Genomic DNA, 20,151 nt, shown 5'->3' with positions numbered 1-20,151 from the left:
ACGTCAGGGACCATACACGTCCGACTACGTCTATGCAAAGGTTGGTTCACATGCATGCAAATGACTGAAAATTGAGCAGCGCAGCGCTGCGAAAAATTTGGAACTTGTTGGAACATCGCCGCTCTGACTGCTGGAGCCGCCGCGATGGCTCTAAAGAGCTTTTGAGCTGGAGCAACAAGGCGTTTTCAGCTGCATGAGAAACAGGCTTTACTCGAGCGCGCGGCGGTGTTGTGCGGTCTACCATCGGTTGTAGAGAAAAAGAACGAAAAGCCTGTACTGTCTTCAGAATTTAAGAAAGAAAAAAATAATTCTCCGAGGAAATAAAATTTCCCTAGATTACACAAAAAATGTCTTTTCCCCTAAACGACATCCAAATTTCCTAGATCTAGAGAAAAATTCCTAGGGTTGGCAGCATTGGAATGTTTAATTTACTGATACATCATCGGTTCGCCCCAGCAGTGTTAATGGGTATTAGAGCTTTTATAAAACGGCACTTCCAACGGCCAATGGTGTCCACTCCGTGATCAGTCCCTGTCGCGTTCTCCACACTGTACACAAGAGACTGACCTTAGTTGAGAGGTTATCGAATAGCTCCGAAATGTAATTAAGCTATAGTATAGAGAGGCGGTTTTTGGTGCATATTCGCGACTATTGCCCCTTCTCTCCCTTTCCACCGTTCAAAATATCTACTTGCGGTTGGCAACGTGAAGTTCACAGTGATAAGGAGTCAGTGCTTGGAGGTGGCGGAGCAAGCGGCCAAAATATAACTGAGCACACCTTTCTTGTGAGCACCACGAGTCGGGAAGCGAATTCTGCAGAAGTGTGAAACCTGCATTCTTAGAGTTTAGCTGCACAAAATATTTACTAAAATTGTTCCATTCTTGTTATAGCCTGCATAGGCTGACAGCATCAGTAAATTAATGAATGAACGGAAACAGCTGAGTTCAAGGTAAGCATTCGGTCACCCAGCCACTACAGCGCTTCTTAAAAGCACCCCGTGACGGACTCAACATTCTTTAAAGAAGGAAAAAAATTACCAAGACACATTGGGAATAAGATGAAAGAAATCCCTTTGTGCGGAATATCTTATGGTTAAGTCAAAATCAAATCAACCGCATAAGAAAATGACGTTGCCATATACAACCTGTGCCATGCCCATCAGCGTGTTGCGCCTTATCTAGAGGGAAAGAAGGAATGGACGATGCGTGGCGCTGATTACGGCGACTACGCACTTTAGTCGAAAAACGGGCTCCACCGCTGCTATTGACAGGTATCGGTGGCTGTACAGACGTGTTTATCAGAGCCAGTGTGGGTGTTCCCCAGCAGAGCTTACCGCCCAACAGGTAAGACGCATGTGATGTGTTCATTTGATGTTCCTTGGCTTTGAAAAAGCGCACACACGTAGAATAAAAAAACTAGTGGCATCGCTAGGGCCACTAGAACATTGTCATTTGATGTAATGTGATTCTTGCAATTTGTTTTGGTTCTAATGACTGAATTATTTTCTGCGGCTCCTTGGCATCTACGCATCTCCCCAAGAAAAAAGGCAGCACTCGAGTGAACTAAAAGCTACCGAAAAAAGCAAAAGAACTGCAGGCTCAAGTAAAACGGGACCGTGATTGTGCTTCCAACCAGTTATTGACCTTTTTTATTATAGATACTACCACAATATTAAGTCTTAGACTGTTGTATGAGTTCTGAAATTTTACGCGCCTTTTCTTTTCGCTATTCGAATACGCGATTCGTGGTATCTTTTGGAGAGCTGATTACGTCCTTACAGAAAGAGCTTGAAGGAGCCTTTGTTCGTGTGACACGCGATATAATTTTTAAAGACAACGCGGATGTTCGGGTAGCTGAACTACTACTGCTGTAGAAGTACGCAGAGAGGTTGTAACTGGAGAGACGTACTTTATCTAAAGTGTCCGAATGCTATTGTCGTGATAAGGGGCGGCGTCCGGGGTTACTCTTTTTGCAGTCCCCCTGCAATACTACTCGTAAGCTGCAATTCAGAAGCACGCGAAAAAAATGTCTGGGGCTCAGCCTAGCTGAGCCAGGTTATACAGACCGAAAGGCAAGCGAACCAGTGGCCGATGTCGACGCGGAGACGTTGGCAGCGTCTGCTGCCATTTTCCACTTGAGATGCTCTTGTTGCCTGCACCACTTCACCTCCAAACGTACCTCCCGTTCGTCCTCGGTTTCATCAAGTCGACGAGCCCACTTACACGACTTATTTGCAGCCGACGAGGCTTCCTAACGCTCCCTGTCGTAGGGATCGCTAGAAGGAGCCCGGCGCCTCCAACGCTCAGTCGAAGAACTCGTCCCTGTGATCGATTCTGGCTGCATGTCTCTGCGCTGTCTAGGCAGCGAGTGCTGGCCTTCATTTAGCAAGAGGCAATCACGTAATTAGTCACGTGACACAACTGCGAGAGCGAGCGGTCGGATCGGCGGTCAGCGCAGCGGCGTAACGAACGGTAACAGCTGCGACAAGCCACGTGGTATGACGACGCAGCCACACCTGCGGCGAGCCTTCAGTTAGAGGTGAAATCCAAGCGCCATTTCACCTTCAGCCCTGCCTGCGAGAAGTAGAGCTTTTCGCTCCAAAGTTTATCTCAGTTGTTTAAAGCTCGCAAAACGTGACTTAATTCTGTTACAGCTATTTCTACTAAAATTACGAAAAACTTTACGCCCGTAACATTCTGGAATATCAGTGTTCACACTGTTTTCTTCTTTTCTTCATTCGGCCGCCGCTTTGGTTTAGTGTTTATGGCGCTCGACTGCTAACCCAAAAAACACGGGTTCGATCCCAGTCGCGGATGTCGCACTTCGATGGAGGCGAAATGCTAGAGGCCTGTGTGCCGTGCGATGTCCGTGCACATTAAAGAACCCCAGGAGGTCGAAATTGTCAGGAGCCCTTCACCACAGTGTCTCTTATAGCATTAGTCGCATAAGGACGTTAAACCACATGAACCTTTACCTGTACGTGCTTCTTCATTCTAACACTTATTGTCCATTTACGCTTGCGATTCGCAAAGAGAACACAACCGGCAGCCATTTGAGACCAGGCAGCAGCTCGACAACAGCGATAATCACGCTTTCTAGGGCGAGTCGCAGGTCGCCTTCTCGTTCGAATGTCATTCGAAACAAGAAATATTCGGCCTGCTCTCCTGCGCTAACGCTTGGTCCTCCAAAGTGCTCTGGCTCCTCGCTGTTAGAGGAAGATGTGACGCTTTTGATATGCATCGCGACACTGCCAGCATCATGATCACGTAACGACGCACTTCTCGGAACTTTCCCCGGTGCTGGCGCCGGAAAAATGCGGTGGTGTTGTTTCTTCACGTTCATAACAAGCCTCGGGAGAGTGTAATGTCAAAAATGAGCCATTTTTGAGGATCGTTCGCCAATACCCATTTTCTGGTATAAGTGATAACTGGGACAAAAGGAAATTTTTGTTTCGTAGCCAATTGCTGCTGCTGTCTGGTGCCTCTCGCCTGAAGTCTGCTAAATCCACTACTAAAGTCATCGCGTAAATGAAGCATATCTTTACTTTGTGATAGGTGCGGTTCACAGCAAAGCATGTCAACAGTACCAGCTTTACTACAGCGCTGGCCAGTTTTGAAACGCCCTCACCTGCGATATCGATGCGAAACTGGCTAGGCTTAGCGGCGGCCATGAGAGCCAAGGAACAGCGCATCGATGGATGGAATGGATAGAAGATAGGAGCGTCTCCTTTCAAACGGGGTGGTAGCGGTTTCCATCATGCTCGGCTTTTTATGCGAAGCATACTAGCCGCACAACCGAGCTCTTCCTTGCTGCGCCGCGCGCGGCCGCGTAGCTACCACTTGACCTACATCGGCGCACCACGTGATACGACGTCACAACAGCTGTGAAAGCTGGGGCTCAACTCGTGCGCTCACTTGCGGATGCGCAGCCTCCTCCGGCGGCCTAACTCCCGCTCCCTCCGCTAGGGGCGCTGACGTCACAACAGCTGTGAAAGCTGGTGCTCAACTCGTGCGCTCGCTTGCGGACGCGCAGCCTCCGCCGGTGGTATGCTTCGCATCCTAGGCTTAACCATAAGCTAAGCCAGGCCATTTTTTTATTTATTTTTATTTAACTGTGCCATAAATTGGTATTAAATTTCGCCATTGTCTTTAAATAAATTCTCAGCCCTACACTTCTCACTTTATGTCACCTCTTTTCTTTTGTGCCACCATTCTTCCATTCACTAATTCGTAACTTCCACCGCAGACTTATTCACGCGACCATTGTTATCCCTAAACACTAGGGCATCGCGGAGAATTGGTTTCTGAGCTAGTTGGTGGAACATGGCCAGGAATACAGGCGACAAATAAACACCACACAGGAAGAAAGGACGTACACGAGGCCGACTTCTGTTCGCTCACCGTTACGCAGCATACTTTTCTTTCTTTTTTCCTTCTCCCCTCATCGTGCTATATATGCTCCCGTTTCGCATCAGTGAAGCTCAGTTGTTAGTCAGCCTCGTGTACGTCCTTTCTTCCTGTGTGGTGTTCATTTGTAGCCTGTATTACTTGGCATTCATAGACATCCTGATGAATGTGAATAAAACAAAGTATGAGGGGCTTAATTGTTTCTACAGCACAGTTCGTCGCCCGCCGTGCTACCGGGCACCGTCATTGCCGATAGTTCGGCTCTTACGGAGGCATGTTGTCCTTGCTCGAACATGTAGGCAGTCTCTCTTGTAGCATGGCTCTTTTTCCTTTTCTGATGCGAACTATAACTACACCGAGCCAAACAGTGCTCAGACACTGATGCAAGGTTGGAATGTGTACCCGCTGTGGGCGGAGCTTGAACCGAGCGGGGCATCGGTGCTTGCCGCTGTGTGTGTTCCTGCTCGCTGTGAGGCAGCAGTGCGCAAGCGACGATGAGCGAGACGCCAGAACCGGATGTAGAAAGTGTCACGCGCTGTTTCCAGAGCCTCTCTTGTTGGTCAGCGGTTTGCGACTCGCAGTTGCAAGTGCTGAAAAATAGAGCAGCGTGCGACTGGCCTGCGATTGTCGCTTTTCGACCACTTCGACAGTTTGCGAGTGTCGTTTTTCGAAAGACACAGTTGCGCAACCTTTGCGAATCGCATGTTTTAACGAGTCCTTTTAGAGGGAAAGGAGGCTGAAAGTTCTTGAAAAAAGTATTTCAGGTCGTATTCTGCGAGCTCTCCATTTTCCGTTGTCCATATTGCCACCATTTGGCCCTCTGTCATTTCTGACTCACATATAGCCACGGCTTTCAAGCGTCCAGGGCCATGGAGTGTTTGGCGACCAGTCTTCAGTATTGGCTACATACTACCGCCAATTCAGAAAACTGTTAGGTCTGGTCGACAACCAGAGATTGATCGGGTCGTTTCCGACGGACGCTTCAAAGCCGCGTGTATATGTGAGTGACCACTGGAGGCGAAATAGACAATGGAAAATGAACAGTTTCTATAATACGGCCCCTGCTTTACTCCTTTACTGGACTCCATGGAAGCTAAATGATTGAAATACTGCTGACAGTTTTACATTCGCGTAGCAGGAAACGCAAGCCGCGTTAATCAGATGCATTGAAAGCCGAGACTTACCGAAATCAGACCGGTTCTATCAGACCGAAATCTAAGAGAGTTAATCTCCAATGCAGCTGGCGTGTGATGCGAGTTAATATATTATCAGTGATTAATCAAGAACTGAATCATTTCTCAAGAGGAGATGCCTTTATTTCTACAAATTGCGATAGCACCTCTTGATTTCTGTTTGCTTCTAGTTTTCTAATGGTGTACTTCGTTACCGAAATGTTTAAAACAACTGCATCTGCATAGGACTCACTTGAAAGTTATGGGTTTTAATACATAGATCTTGGAAAGGTCGCCGCGTTGGCTCTGCGCCTGTGACATCTTGTGGCTTCAGGGGTTCAGTGGTGAAATTCATATCGCCCGATACCTGTTAATCAACGCGTTCTAATGCAAAAGAAACTACTTTCCTTTCAAGAGAAAGGAGCGGCCAAAAATGAACAACAGGTATCTCTACCTATGGAATCAAGAGAAGAATAATCCAGGCTTGTTGGTACATTATTTGAATAAAAACAGCGCAACGGACGGGACCAAGAAGTGAGAACACACCTACACCTTCGCTTACTGTCAACTGAAAGAAATTTGTTTTAAGAAATCAGTTGACAGTCAGCGCCTGTGTCTTTGTGTTCTCTCTTCTAGGTCCAGTCTACTGCGCTGCTTTTATTCAAATACCTATGGAAGTCTGCAACACAAACTGCAATTATACTAATACGCTGAATCCAGGTTACTCAAGTGAGTCAACACAACGACCTCTTTTTAGTCAGCGATCATGGACTAGATTACAGCGTCCATATCTTCAAGGTAAAGAGGCAGAATCGAGTGGCGGGGAAAATGCTTAATTTTCACCTTTAACTTTCACGCTCGAAATACGTATTTTGCTGGCAAAAAAATGTCAAATGAACCAGTTCGGCCGACAAAACAGCTTAACTCAGAACAATAATCTATGCAAGTTGTTCTCAGTATAAAGTCAACATTTAATAAAACGCCAACACTCACGTACGGTGCGTTTCTACTTTGTAGAGATATATTCGTGTACAACCACTTTACAAATATGCACTTTGGGAGACCATTTACCAAGAAGCATGAACTAAGCAAAATATACGCTGCAGTTGAAAGGAAGTGGATGAAATTCTTTGTGCTGTTCACAGGCGCTGATTTCGTTTTCTTGCCGCCTGACTCTACCTTCAAAAAAAGCTCATAGAAATGAATATTAGCGCGGCGGCGACATTTCGATTTCGGCAAAAGCTACCCTGCGGCGAAATTTGATCCGTGTTTAAGAACAAAAGTGCGGTTTGACTATGAGTTTGGGCTGCTACATTATGTCAAAAGAGAATACAGCGTTGAGACGGGACGCCCTCAGATTGTGTAGATGGTTATCACTACGCTCAACTTCTGCACAAAGTTCTTAGCAAAGTGGTAATGTGCTGCAAGTGGCCGAAGTAATTGCGCTATGCAGCGTACCCCGCGGCCCAAGTGGAGTGGTCAAACGTAAAAGCTTGTTTCTGTTTTACGTTACATCTTTTATCTCCAGCTCCGATGGAAAAGCGGAGGCCCTTGTATCAACTAATCGACGGCGTCCCGAGATGCGTCAACGTGGACCCGGTCCTCCTGAGAAAAGCGCTGAACTTCACGGCCAGCAAGGGAGACCTTGTGCAGTGGTCGTATCCCAAAAGCGGGACACACTGGGTGCAGTACCTCATTCAGCTAATCCTGAAAGAAGCAGACGCCGTTCACTCGTACGAGGAGTTCCAAAAACACACCCGGCCGATGGAGTACGTGAATATCGAAGGGTGGAAATCATCGCTGCCGCTTAGGTGCATCGTCACTCACCTGCCTCCGCGGCCGGAAACCCTTTGTACCGAGGCCAGGTAAGTGCCTGATCAAAGAATTTTTTTAAGCTTTGCAAGCACTGATGAGCAGGTTTGGTTTTGAGGCGTTTGACGTCCAAAAGCTACTCAGGTTATAAGGAACGCCGTAGTGGAGAGCTACAGATAATTTATACCACCTGGGGTCCATTAACGTGCACTGACATCGCACAGTAAACGGACGTCTAGCATTTTGCCTCCACCGAAATGCGACCTCCACAGCTGAGGTCGAGCCAGCGCTTTTCGGTTCAGTAGCCAAGCGCCATTACCACTAAGCCACCGCGGCGCCTTAACGATGAGTAGAGAGAGAGAGAGAGAGAAAAGGACGGAAAGGCAGGGAGGTTAACCAGGCGATGCCCAGTTGGCTACCCTACACTTGGGGAGGGGAACAAAGGGGAAAAAAGGAAAAAGAGCGGCAAGGAAATGAGTTTTCTAAGTGTCCAGAACGATGAGTAAATTCCTTCTCCATTCAATTATCTGTTTCTTACCATCCTTCAAGCGCAACACAGGTGACACAACCACATTGGCATAAGCGGCCTCGTAATTCTAGGAGGTTAGCGTAGATTCGCTCTCGCTACCCGTGAGATTGTGGTCAACTGTTGTTATTATGGTATGGCTCTGTTTATTCGCCCCAAACGGCACGCTCGGTACATCACAAAACCTTCTTATCACCCTTTGATGTTTTTCTACAAGGGTGTCATCATGTATTGCATTAGTAAACAAAAAGCCAGAACATGTGGAAAGGAAAAAAATGATGTTAAAGAAAGAGAAAGAGAGAGAGAGAGAGGGAAAGGCAGGGATGTTAAAGAATAAATAAAATATGAAGCATATGAAAGCATAGAAAGTGCAAACTTTTGCATCGCAACTAATAAGCACGAAAGCATGCTTCAATCCTTGTAACGCACAATGTCACGAACATGTAATAGACAAAAGATTCGCTGCGCACCAACCTCTACGAAGAGGCCGGGTTCGTATTTGGCATAGCATACGTGCCGAGCAGACCACGCTTGCTAGCAAAAATGTGTGGCGGATATTGAAGGGAACTTAGCAAGGCAAGAAATGGCGCGCCTTTACGACTTCTAGCCTGCATTCAAGAGCTCTGGATTGCGATTTTGCGGGAATTTTCAGAGGGCAGCTCTCAAGCGCCAGTTCGTGGGTTGAGCCGTGTCGGCAGCGTAGTATAACCGAGTCGAACCATTTAAATAAACATTGCCGCGACTGGGATTCGAACCCGTGGCGCCCCGAACAGTTCAGCCTCTTTGGCCACTGCATGAGAGCACTAGGCTATCGACGCCGATCCCGCATCGTGTAAAAATACAACGCACTCTTGTAGTGTGCATTGTACATCGTTGTCTTCTTCAGCGAATACTGCTATCGGACTAATATGCATGTCCTCGCGGACTGTGCATTGCACGTCGTCGTCTTCATCAACTAATACTACTACAAAACTAATACCGTCGCGACGTGCCGATGACGTAGCAAAGCAAAAAATGAGCCTGTAGAGACTGAGAGCACTAATTCAACTCCGCAGCCAAATCATGTCTCGTATTAAACTCCAACACGCAATCGCGGTGTACACTGCACATCGTCGTATTCTTCTACTGGTGCTGTTATCCAATTAATATCGTCGCCAGACGTGCCGACAACGCAGCAAAGCAAAACATAAAGCCCACAGAGCCTGAGACGCCGACAGAGCGGCGCTTAAATTTAGCATTAGGAAGAATCATAAGTGTCCTCAGAATTTTTTAATGAAAAAAGTGAGGCAAAATTTGCGGCACAGAAAATTCTTCTAGTAGTCGCGTTTCTCAGGATTGCGTATGTTGTTACCATGGTAGAGGGAGGAAAAACGCTAAAAATCCATGCTTTTGGTGTGTAATTCAATTTTAGTTGCTTCTTGCGAATTCACGAAAAAATCTATTTCAAACTATGAAATAAATTGGAACGCAATACGCTGAAAAACTATTTTTTGAGTGAAACTGTATGCGACGAGATGTGAGGAGGAATTTCCTACAGCAGAGCGTTTTGCTCAAAACATTGTTACACCTAGTGTCCGAGGGCGAACGGCGATCACAACTCTGAATTCACGTATACTTCACGTATAAGTGTAATAGGTTGTGAAACACGCTCTGGAAAAGCTAGCGACGATCGTAATTTGTCTTTTGCTGAAAGGAAGAAGCCTCTGAATTGGACGGGAAAAGCCTGCTCCAAAAGCGTCGATTTGCTGCTTTAAAAAAGGCGAATCCCACTGAAAATCCCAAATTGCTAAAAACTGCTGGAGCGGCTATAACTGGAATCTGCAAATCTTTTAAACGAAGAACACTGCTTTCTGAAATATCCACCTAAAATATATGAAAGAAGCCAACAGCCACAGAAACCAAGGAGCACAGGGGATTTCTAATTAATTTATTTATTTTGTGGTGTTCATCAATTTAGAATATTACTGAACATGTTATCGCTTAAAGCTAATTGATTAGAAAAGCAGAAGAAAAAACAACCACTGCCGCCGGTGGGATCCGAACGCACGACCTCCGAATTACGCGTCCGGTGCTCTACCTCTGAGCTACGGCGACGGCTGTCAAATCTTCTGCTTTCGGGGGTATTTATTTTTACAAGTGTGACGTTCCGTGCGTGAGCTACCAGGGCCCATATCTTCGGCGGAATCTCCTCTGTGCTCAACCGTCCTACTCCCTTGTCTCCCCTTAAACGGTCCGCGTTCGGCGGCGCCGCCTAGACGGAGCCCCCAGCGGCGGCAAGCCACTAAAGGGGTACAATGGTACAAAGTCGCCGGCGGGAGGGAAAGCCAGCCCAATTAGGCTGCCTGGCCGTACAAGGACACAGGAGAGGCTGACAACCCGACAAGAGAAGAAAGCTGCCGGCGGGAGACAAACGACATTCCAACGAGGGAGGTCGGGGGTGCCGCGGCGCCGCCGTGGAAAGGAGGAAGAAAGAAACATTCCAGTCGGGAAGACAGGAGATCGGGCGTGGCCGGCGGAGCAGATATAGCTGGGGAGTGCGGACGAAAGGCACGCGCAGGACGAGATCGGACACGAAAAAGGGTCCTTCAGCGCCGAAGCCGGACGGCGCGCAGCTTCTGCCAGCAACCGACGGATCGCAACTCCGGAGCCCCTCCATCGCCCCCATGACGGCGTCGCCACGTAAGCTCGGGCACCCCAGCCTCTGATGTACAATGTATAATTATTGATTGCATCATTTTGTTTAAACTGAGCCATGCGGTGTCTTCTTGCCTCTCCGTCCCGTGTGGACCTGCGCATTATGTGGGGTCGTCACACTGGTGTCAGAAGTGGGGTCTCAAAAGCAAATGTCCTCTGAATGCTGCGACATTCATGACTTCAAAATTGTAATCAAAGGGGAATCACGGGACTGACTGTGGGACTTTGACCCCCATTTGAGAGGCTTGAGGCACCGGAAGGCTGGAGCGAAAAAAAATGTCTGTAACTGACGCAGCTCCCACTCCACAGCCGTCGCTCGGAGCAAGCATGCTGGCATTAGGAAGCGTCATTCCGACGTTTACGGGAGATAAGACAAGGGTTCCAGTCTGCGATTTCTTTTCCATGCTAGAAGAGATTGGGAAAATGGGGGGATGGTCCGATGCTCAAATGCTGGGAATGGTGAGGTGTAAGATGGCAGGAGCTGCTCATGATTTTGCTTGGCGAGACGAAAAAGTAAAATCCACAAAATCATTTGCGGAATTTAAGAAGCTCGCGTTCGAGCATTTCGACACTGAACCACGTCATGTGCGGGTACAGAGGTTCCGTGACGCCGGACAGATGGTAGGGGAGGACGTGCGAACGTTTGCGTCGCGGCTTCAGCGCCTAGCGCGCGATACGCTGAGTAGGGAGGAGGAAGGAGACCAGCTAAAGAAGAAATACGCGGAGGAACTACTTAAAGAGGAAATGACCGCTTTGTTTGTGGCTGGTCTGCAAGACCCCGTGCGCCGGTTCGTGCTCTCGTGCAAGCCGAGCAATTTCGACCAAGCCGTGGCGGCCGCATTGGATGAGGAACGAAATGAGGCGCTAACGGCGGCCGCAGCGAGAGTTCGCGTCATAGAGAGAGCGGTGCCCAACCCTGAGGTTGCTCTCTTGACAGAGCGGTTAGATCGCTTAGAGCAGCTGCTATCTCAGCAGGTGGAACGCCAAGTTGAAGCGGGCGCTCAACGGCGCCCATTCGCTGGAAACTGGAGACCGCCACAAAGCTACAGGCGCGGTATGCGAGATTTTGAAGAAATCGCATGCTTCGCGTGCCAGGGTCGAGGACACATCGCAAGGTTCTGCCCAAACCTGCGCCGTGGGGAGCCACAAAGAGAAGGAGGCGAGACACGCCCTAAGCAAGCCTACAGCGAGGCTCCAGATACAGGGACAAAAAACTAGGTTGTCCTCCCCATCCTGATGAGTGTGGGGAGGGAGCAGTGGGTAATGAGGTGGTGGTGGTTTGTGTGGCCGACGAGGCATGCCCTGTTGTGCGTTGCAAGTTAAACGGTTGTTGCATGGAATTGTTGACAGACACGGGGTCAAAGGTGACCTTGCTTAAGGAAAGCAGCTTTAACACGCTTCGAAGGAAAGGGAACCGCGAGGTGTTGGAAGCGTCTGGTGGTATGGCAACCAAATTTGTAGGCATAACGGGGGATCCTCTTGGCATAAGTAGGCTCTACCGTTTACACTTCACTCTCGGCGGAATTGCATTGGAACACCCCTGCTACGTATGCCCGGACACGGTGTCTCTGCCAAACGGAGTGTCAGGTATATTAGGGCAGGATTTTTTGAGAAAAGGGAAGGTAGTAGTCTCATTCTCTGAGGAAGAAGTTAATGCGGGGGGCTCAAAAGTTCCGTTTTTGAACAGGAGCAGGGCTGAGATTCGCAGTACCGATATTGACACACGTCCAACAGTGGGATCATTAGAGAAGGTATATTCGCGGGTTGCCGTGAAGCTGGTCGATGAGGCGGTCGTCCTTCCGTGGTCGGAGCACATTTTGTACGCTTATGTGCCTGCAGATGTAGAGAGCGGCGCCGTGGGAGTGCTTGAACCGGTCGACTCTCTTAGTAATGGCCTGAAGGCAGCCGCGTGCCTCGTGACTGTTAATGACGCCCACAGAGTGCCTCTACGGGTGGTTAACTGTAGCCAGCAGCCACTCAGCCTTCCCAAGAACAAAACATTGGCTTTCTTCACCTCTGCGATAGAGAAACATGAGCCCACCGATACGGTACTCGCAACTGTAGAGCATGCTAGTCCTTCGGCTCCTCTAAATGCGTTGTTCGATCTTTCCCACGTAAAATCCAGGGAGAGGGAGGCTCTGGCTGGTTTGCTGAACGACTACTCAGAGGTATTCGCCGCGTCCAACATGGATTTGGGCTGCTGTGGCGTTATAAAGCACAGGATAGAAACCGGCACTTCATCCGTTTACCAACGTGCGTACAGGATTCCTTACTCCCTACGTGAGGAGATGGAGCGGCAGGTGCAGGACCTTATTGATCGCGGCATTGTCGAACACTCAAAGTCACCATGGGGAGCACCGGCACTATTGGTGGAAAAGCCAGATGGCTCGTATCGATTGGTGGTGGACTACCGCAAATTAAATGCCGTAACTCGCATCGATCCATACCCCATTCCCAATATACAGGAGACGCTTTCTCAGCTGGGCTCTGCCAGGTACTTCACGGTAGTGGACATGGCGACTGGATTCTGGCAGATAGCAATGGATCCGGCAGATGCTGAGAAAACGGCATTCAACACGCCCTCAGGGCACTATGAATGGAAAAGAATGCCGATGGGTCTGGTCAACAGCCCTGCTGTCTGGCAGAGAACCGCTGATGTTATCCTGGCGGGTCTTCTGGGGAAGCTGTGCTTCGTGTATATGGATGACATAATCATATACAGTGACAGTTTTGAGAAACACTTGCGCGATATTGAGCAGGTTTTGGTGCGACCAAGAGGAGCTGGTCTCAAGCTGAAGCCTTCTAAGTGCCAGTTCGTCAAAAACGAGGTGAAATACCTCGGGCACGTTGTTTCAGCTGACGGCGTGCGACCGGACCCTGAGAAACTAAGGTGTGTCTCGGATTTTCCATCCCCGACTAGTGTCCGCCAGGTCCGGCAGTTTCGCGGCCTGATCGGTTACTACCGAAGGCACATAGAGGAGTTCGCCAAGCTCGCTAAGCCGCTCACTGCCTTAACAGCCAAAAATGTCGCCTTTCGCTGGTGCAAAAACGAGGAGGATGCTTTTGGGGCCCTGAAGAGGAAGCTAATGAGTGCACCGCTGTTGCGCCACCCGGATTTTAATTTGCCCTTCGTTTTGACCACAGATGCGTCAAAGTTCGCAGTTGGTGCTGTGTTATCTCAGGTTATCGAGGGCAAAGAACATCCCGTGGCTTTTGCTAGCCGACAGCTGAGCCCCACAGAGCAGAAGTACGGAGCTACAGAAAGGGAGTGCCTCGCCGTTGTCTGGGCAGTAAAGCACTTCAGATGCTACCTTTACGGCCGCCAATTCAAGCTAGTGACAGACTGCCATCCTCTGAAATGGGTGATGAGTGTCAGGGACCCTAGCTCGCGACTGGCTAGATGGAATCTACAGCTGCAGGAATACTGCTTTGAGGTGGAGCACAAGTCAGGAAAGACACATCTGAATGCTGATGCGCTCAGCCGTACAGCTGCCGTGTCAGCTATAGATGAGTTTGTCCCCGTAGTCGACCCCGCCGAATTACGCACAGAGCAGTGCAAAGATCCTGACCTGAAGCGAATAATCGAAAGCTTAGAGGGCGCACCATCTCACCCCGAACAGCTAGGTTATTTCATTGGCAAAGACGGCACCCTGTGTCGGCGCACGAGGCCAACCAGGAAAGGGAGACCAGAGAAAACCGCTTGGGAGAGAGTCGTCATACCTCGGTCGTGGACAGAAAGGGTTCTTCGCGCGTTCCACGATGCGCCGTGTGCCGGTCATTTTGGCGTAGCGAAGACACGCAGGCGTGTCGAGCGTTTGTACTTTTGGAGTGGCATGCGACAGGATGTTAGAGACTACTGTGCGAAGTGTCATTCCTGTCTCGAAAGAAAAACACCCAAGGGACGCAGGCCAGCACCAATTCAGCCATTCCCTGAGGTTTCGGCTCCTTTCGAGCGGACAGGTATGGATATAATGGGCTCATTGCCCACGACCACTTCTGGAAACAGGTACATTTTAGTATTTGTCGATCACCTTTCAAAATACGCGGAAGCGGTAGCACTCCCAGATCAGAAAGCAGACACGGTTGCAAGAGCATTTGTCGAACAGATCGTGCTCCGACATGGATCTCCGAGGCAACTCTTGACAGATCGGGGAACGAACTTCGTGTCGCAGCTAATGAGGAGAGTTTGCGAGCTGCTTAAGATCACTAAGAAGCAGACAACACCGTACCATCCGGCTTGCAACGGCGCGGTGGAGCGACTGAACCAAACCGTGGCCGGGTTCCTGTCGCATTTTGTTTCGCGCGACCAGCGGGACTAGGACTTGTGGCTCCCGTATGCAATGTTTGCGTACAATTCCGCAGCACACGAGAGCACGGGCGAATCGCCATTCTTTCTTCTCTACGGCCGAGACCCGGACCAGCCTAGTGAAGTGCCAGAGGGCCCCCGTCGTGTCCCATACGCTTCACTGGACGACTATAAGGTTGAGCTAGAATCGCGCTTGCAAGTGGCGAGGGACATCGCAAAGGAGGCCTTAAAGAAAGCGGCGAAGCGCAGGAAGGAGGTGCACGATCGCGGTGCTAGAGACGCGCCGTTTGATGTGGGGACAGCGTGTACATCGAAAACTGCCAAAGACAGAGTGGGTTGGCTCGTAAGTTCCAGACGAGGTGGAGAGGACTGTGCGAGGTTGTCGAGAAGCTTTCTCCGGTAAACTTCAGGGTCCGAGACGTGAACCGCCGCTTGATAAGGATACACGCAAATCGCCTCAAGTCGGCACCAGTTCAGTATTCACGAAATGAGGAGGGGGAAAGCGCAGATTTTGATGGGGACCGAAGTGAAGCGGAGCGCGCAGATTGTTCGCAAGAAACGCACTCTCCTGCATTTGTTCGGCAAGCGCCAGAGGTTACGGCAGGAATGCCACCGGATTTACTTCATGCATTGCTGGAGGAAGAAGCGCGCGAGGTTGCTGCGCAGATAACGCCAGGAGAGGCTCCTGCCACGAGCCCTCGCGAGTCTCAAAGCAGACAAGGGGTCACAGAATTACTTGGTACGACTCATGAACGCCGATATCCGCTTCGAAATCGGAAAGCTAAGTCGGACTAATGGCGTAAACAGAGCGGAGTTGGGGACTGGTTAAGACTGTGTAATGATGCAGCTCATAACATTGCTATGTGCTTATGTGTTAAAATATCGGAGTTGCTAGTTAAGCCTTTCTGTCATTAAGTAACACTTTTACACAGGATGCAGAACATGCCCGACTTCCTTTCGTTATCTTTTTTTTTTGTCTGTGCCGTGATTGTGCTGGAAGTGGGAGCTCCTTTGTAACTGTGGTAAATATATTTCGTCCAGTTTGGACTAGCAAGGAGAGGCTTGGGTGCTGAGTTTCATGTTTGTCTGTGAAAGAAGATCAGTGCTGCCCCTGGAGACGCCAGTTATGACAGCTGCGGCATATGGTGCAGTGCAGTGGTGTTGTGTGCAGCGAAAAGTGTTTTGTCGGACGGAATGTGCGAGGCGATTCAGAAAAAGAAGGGGAGCTGCCTGGACTCAAATGTTCGGAGAACATTCTTCTGGAGGGTGAGCGAGTGTGACGTTCCGTGCGTGAGCTACCAGGGCCCATATCTTCGGCGGAATCTCCTCTGTGCTCAACCGTCCTACTCCCTTGTCTCCCCTTAAACGGTTCGCGTTCGGCGGCGCCGCCTAGACGGAGCCCCCAGCGGCGGCAAGCCACTGAAGGGGTACAATGGTACAAAGTCGCCGGCGGGAGGGAAAGCCAGCCCAATTAGGCTGCCTGGCCGTACAAGGACACAGGAGAGGCTGACAACCCGACAAGAGAAGAAAGCTGCCGGCGGGAGACAAACGACATTCCAACGAGGGAGGTCGGGGGTGCCGCGGCGCCGCCGTGGAAAGGAGGAAGAAAGAAACATTCCAGTCGGGAAGACAGGAGATCGGGCGTGGCCGGCGGAGCAGATATAGCTGGGGAGTGCGGACGAAAGGCACGCGCAGGACGAGATCGGACACGAAAAAGGGTCCTTCAGCGCCGAAGCCGGACGGCGCGCAGCTTCTGCCAGCAACCGACGGATCGCAACTCCGGAGCCCCTCCATCGCCCCCATGACGGCGTCGCCACGTAAGCTCGGGCACCCCAGCCTCTGATGTACAATGTATAATTATTGATTACATTATTTTGTTTAAACTGAGCCATTCGGTCTCTTCTTGCCTCTCCGTCCCGTGTGGACCTGCGCATTATGTGGGGTCGTCACACAAGTAACCTAACCTTGGGAGTGTTCATCAGCGCCACCCATGTTCATAAGCGGCGGACGTAGAACGTCCTGAGTTACCGCAGGTGTGACGTAGAACGTCATCGAACGGAGACGGTGGAAGCTGCGTGAGAACCCTCTTATGTTTCCTATGGCATCAAGGCTGCCAGAACCGAGGCCCTCGCTAAGCAATTAAGCAAACAAGGAAAGGGGAATGAGGGGCTCGTTATAAATATGAAAGAAGCCAACAGCCACAGAAACCAAGGAGCACAGGATATTTCTAATTAATTTATTTATTTTGTGGTGTTCATCAATTTAGAATATTACTGAACATGTTATCGCTTAAAGGAGGTCGTGGGTTCGGATCCCACCGGCGGCAGTGGTTGTTTTTTCTTCTGCTTTTCTAATCAATTAGCTTTAAGCGATAACATGTTCAGTAATATTCTAAATTGATGAACACCACAAAATAAATAAAAGAATTAGAAATCCCCTGTGCTCCTTGGGTTCTGTGGCTGTTGGCTTCTTTCATATTTATAACGAGCCCCTCATTCCCCTTTCCTTGTTCACCTAAAATATAGTCATCTTAGTTATACATATACAGTCCTAAAATAAAGTCCTGATATAGAGAAGTTACTAAAATTTTAATTATTAAAGGCATGTATATTTACAATGTACGGATTTCTCACATTAAACTGGCACTTAAAAATAACCTGTAAAATATTTATATAAATTAAAGGTAATAGAAGGCTTCGATCTAGAAGTATGGGAACGCCACTAGTGGACACAATTCTGGTGCGTTTGCTGTGTTAGTCGCTGGAATTTGTGAGCCCACCCTTGGCCAGTTTTTCTTGCGATTGTTTTTGTGCTGGTTTTCTTCTTTTTAGCCAGGTTGAGCACTCCGTGGATGTCTTATCAACAGTAGCTGCTAGAGATCGAGCTCTTCATATCTGTGTTTTAGGTGCGCTTTCGCGTCTATGTCCTTCTGCTAAGCATAAGGCGCGCTTCAAAAACATGTGAAAAATAAAGATGAGTGTCGAAAAGGGTTGCTGTGTGTGTCCATTAAGTGTCCTCGTCTGCAAGCGCTGTGATTGAATGGTGTTTGAATTATGTAAGTAGCTGCGTGTGAGATTGGGATCAATTAATGCTATAATGGTATAGTTCTTTTTATTCGCCAATGCAATGCAATAAATGCAACAATGCAATAATGCAACAAATCTCAAATTTTCTTCCATTCCTCAGTAATTGTGCGAGTGATGAGTAAATGTTTTTAACTCTGCCGTATTTAACTATCATCTTTACAGGTACGTTTACGTGGCTCGCAACCCGTGGGACACCTGCGTGTCACTGTTCAACATGGCCACCAACCTTAGCATCTACAAATTCCAGGACGGCACATTCGACGAATTCTTCGAGGCATTCCTGAATGAAGACATTGGCTACGGCTCCTACTTCGACCACGTGGCTTCTGGCTACGCACTCAGAGACGCTTCCAACGTGTTTTTCGTCACCTACGAGGAACTGAAAACTGACACTCGCGCCACTGTGATCAAGCTGGCGAACTTTGTAGGCCGCTCCTACGGCGAGCGCCTCGAAGACACTGAAAACGGTTTGCTGGACAAAATCATAGAGATATCCTCCCCTTGCTACATGAAGAACGTGATCGTCATGAACATGGCAGGAGGGAAGACAAATGAGTAGGACGCCTTGATAACCAGAAACAACATGAGCTGCAAAAATGGATTCGGTGGTGATTGCACCAAGTATGGCATCGTTCGGAATGGAAAGGTTGGAGATTGGAAGAACTACTTTAAACCCGAGCAGCTTCGGCGTCTCGAGTGCGAAATTCAAGCACAGGGTGAAAAAGCTTCGTTCATGCACCTGTGGGACGACATAAGGAAAGAGGCGCTCGAAGCTTTACGCCTTTAACAATGTGCTTGCTCGAGTTTGCTTCTGCCAGGCATATTCAGCATGTAACCTTCCCTGAAAATGTGACAGCGGAGTCGCCTTCACATATGAATACAGAGGCGAGGATTACACGGCATGAAAAATAATCAGGGTAGGTACAAAGAAGTCCCCGCACTCAGCGCACTCAGCGCACTCAGACTGAGAGACACAGTTATGAAAATCTTTTATTTCATCGCTATTTTCGTACTCTTTGAGGAACTAAATTCCCTACCTTTTCAGAATTCACAGCCATTTCTTGCTGCGCGAAGGCTTATCTGTAGCAAACTATCTCATTCGGCAGCTTCGGCCTGAAAAAACAAGGGGAAAAGACGGGGTCCGTTCGTGAAGAACGAGAACGTATTAAACACCTGTTAGAAAAACCGGCCCCATGTGACTACTTTCAACTTTGGTAGTGGGTAGCCCTTTCTTTGCTTACACTTCGGACTTTGCAATAGCATTGTCTCTTAAATCATTAACAGTAAAATGGTTCTAACGACAAGGTGCCGGCAGTACTTGTAGCGTCGTGCGAATGCTTCTGATATCAACTGGTGCTTGACACAGTTTGGAAGCAGCAAAGACATATTTTATCAACACAAGGTAAAACAGCTGTGACACGTAAAGACCCATAGAGCTGCAAAGAAAAAACCGCTTGGCTGCAAAAAAATGAATAACTTCAGAATGCACCAGTTTACCACTGTTGTTTGTATTAAGAAGACATCGCCCCGTGAATAATGTGCGGGCATACACTGGGCAGATATCAGTTCACTCCTGCTAAAAACCAGAAACACAATTACAAAGGGTGCCACCCATAAAAACATTTTTTAAAGCAGAGACCAGAGAAGAGCGGACGCTGGAAATCTCCACTGGGCTCGCGAGGATTTTTAAGAATTAAACGGTCACCGTCGGTATCCGTAACTGTTGTCATTCATTCTAAGGAAAAACTAGAGGTCCCTCAAAAATTTGAAGACTAGGCCGGCCTGGAGCACAATCTAGAATTTCGAATGTTGCTTCACCACTTCAACCAGCAAGGGCACACATTTTCTGAAGCGTATTAGCGCTAGCCCTTCATTGAGACACAGCTGCTCGACGTGCCGCAGCCGACCAGATATCACAATAGGATGCAATATTAAACTTATTAGGCTGCCGAGTTGAACCTGATCAATAGAGTACGATATCCCGTAATTATTGGTATCACTTCAAATCGAACAGAGTGCCTAGCTTCTGAGCTACACTAATCCAAAAAACGCGCAGATTCCCAACACCAAAGAGACGGCTCACTGCTTCGATACAGCTGCCTCTCGTCAATGAAATGGCAGAACAAAATTTCGCATGCTAGTGCACAAC

The 20,151-nt window shown here is 48.7% G+C and overlaps 1 protein-coding gene across 1 annotated transcript; it reads left to right on the top strand.

Annotated features, from left to right (window-relative positions):
- The first annotated feature begins 1,210 nt into the window (after positions 1-1,210).
- On the top strand, positions 1,211-19,722 carry LOC149361586 (sulfotransferase 1C2A-like). Its single transcript, XM_089572723.1, has 3 exons — positions 1,211-1,343; positions 7,107-7,443; positions 18,165-19,722. The coding sequence occupies exons 2-3, from the start codon at positions 7,112-7,114 to the stop codon at positions 18,559-18,561; spliced, it is 729 nt and encodes a 242-aa protein (XP_089428849.1). The 5' UTR covers positions 1,211-1,343; positions 7,107-7,111; the 3' UTR covers positions 18,562-19,722.
- The last annotated feature ends 429 nt before the right edge of the window (positions 19,723-20,151 follow it).

This window comes from Amblyomma mixtum, chromosome 2, assembly GCF_055824585.1.
Source record: "Amblyomma mixtum isolate Tamu chromosome 2, ASM5582458v1, whole genome shotgun sequence".
Classification (NCBI taxonomy): domain Eukaryota; kingdom Metazoa; phylum Arthropoda; class Arachnida; order Ixodida; family Ixodidae; genus Amblyomma; species Amblyomma mixtum.
This window is presented reverse-complemented; position numbering and strand designations above follow the sequence as displayed.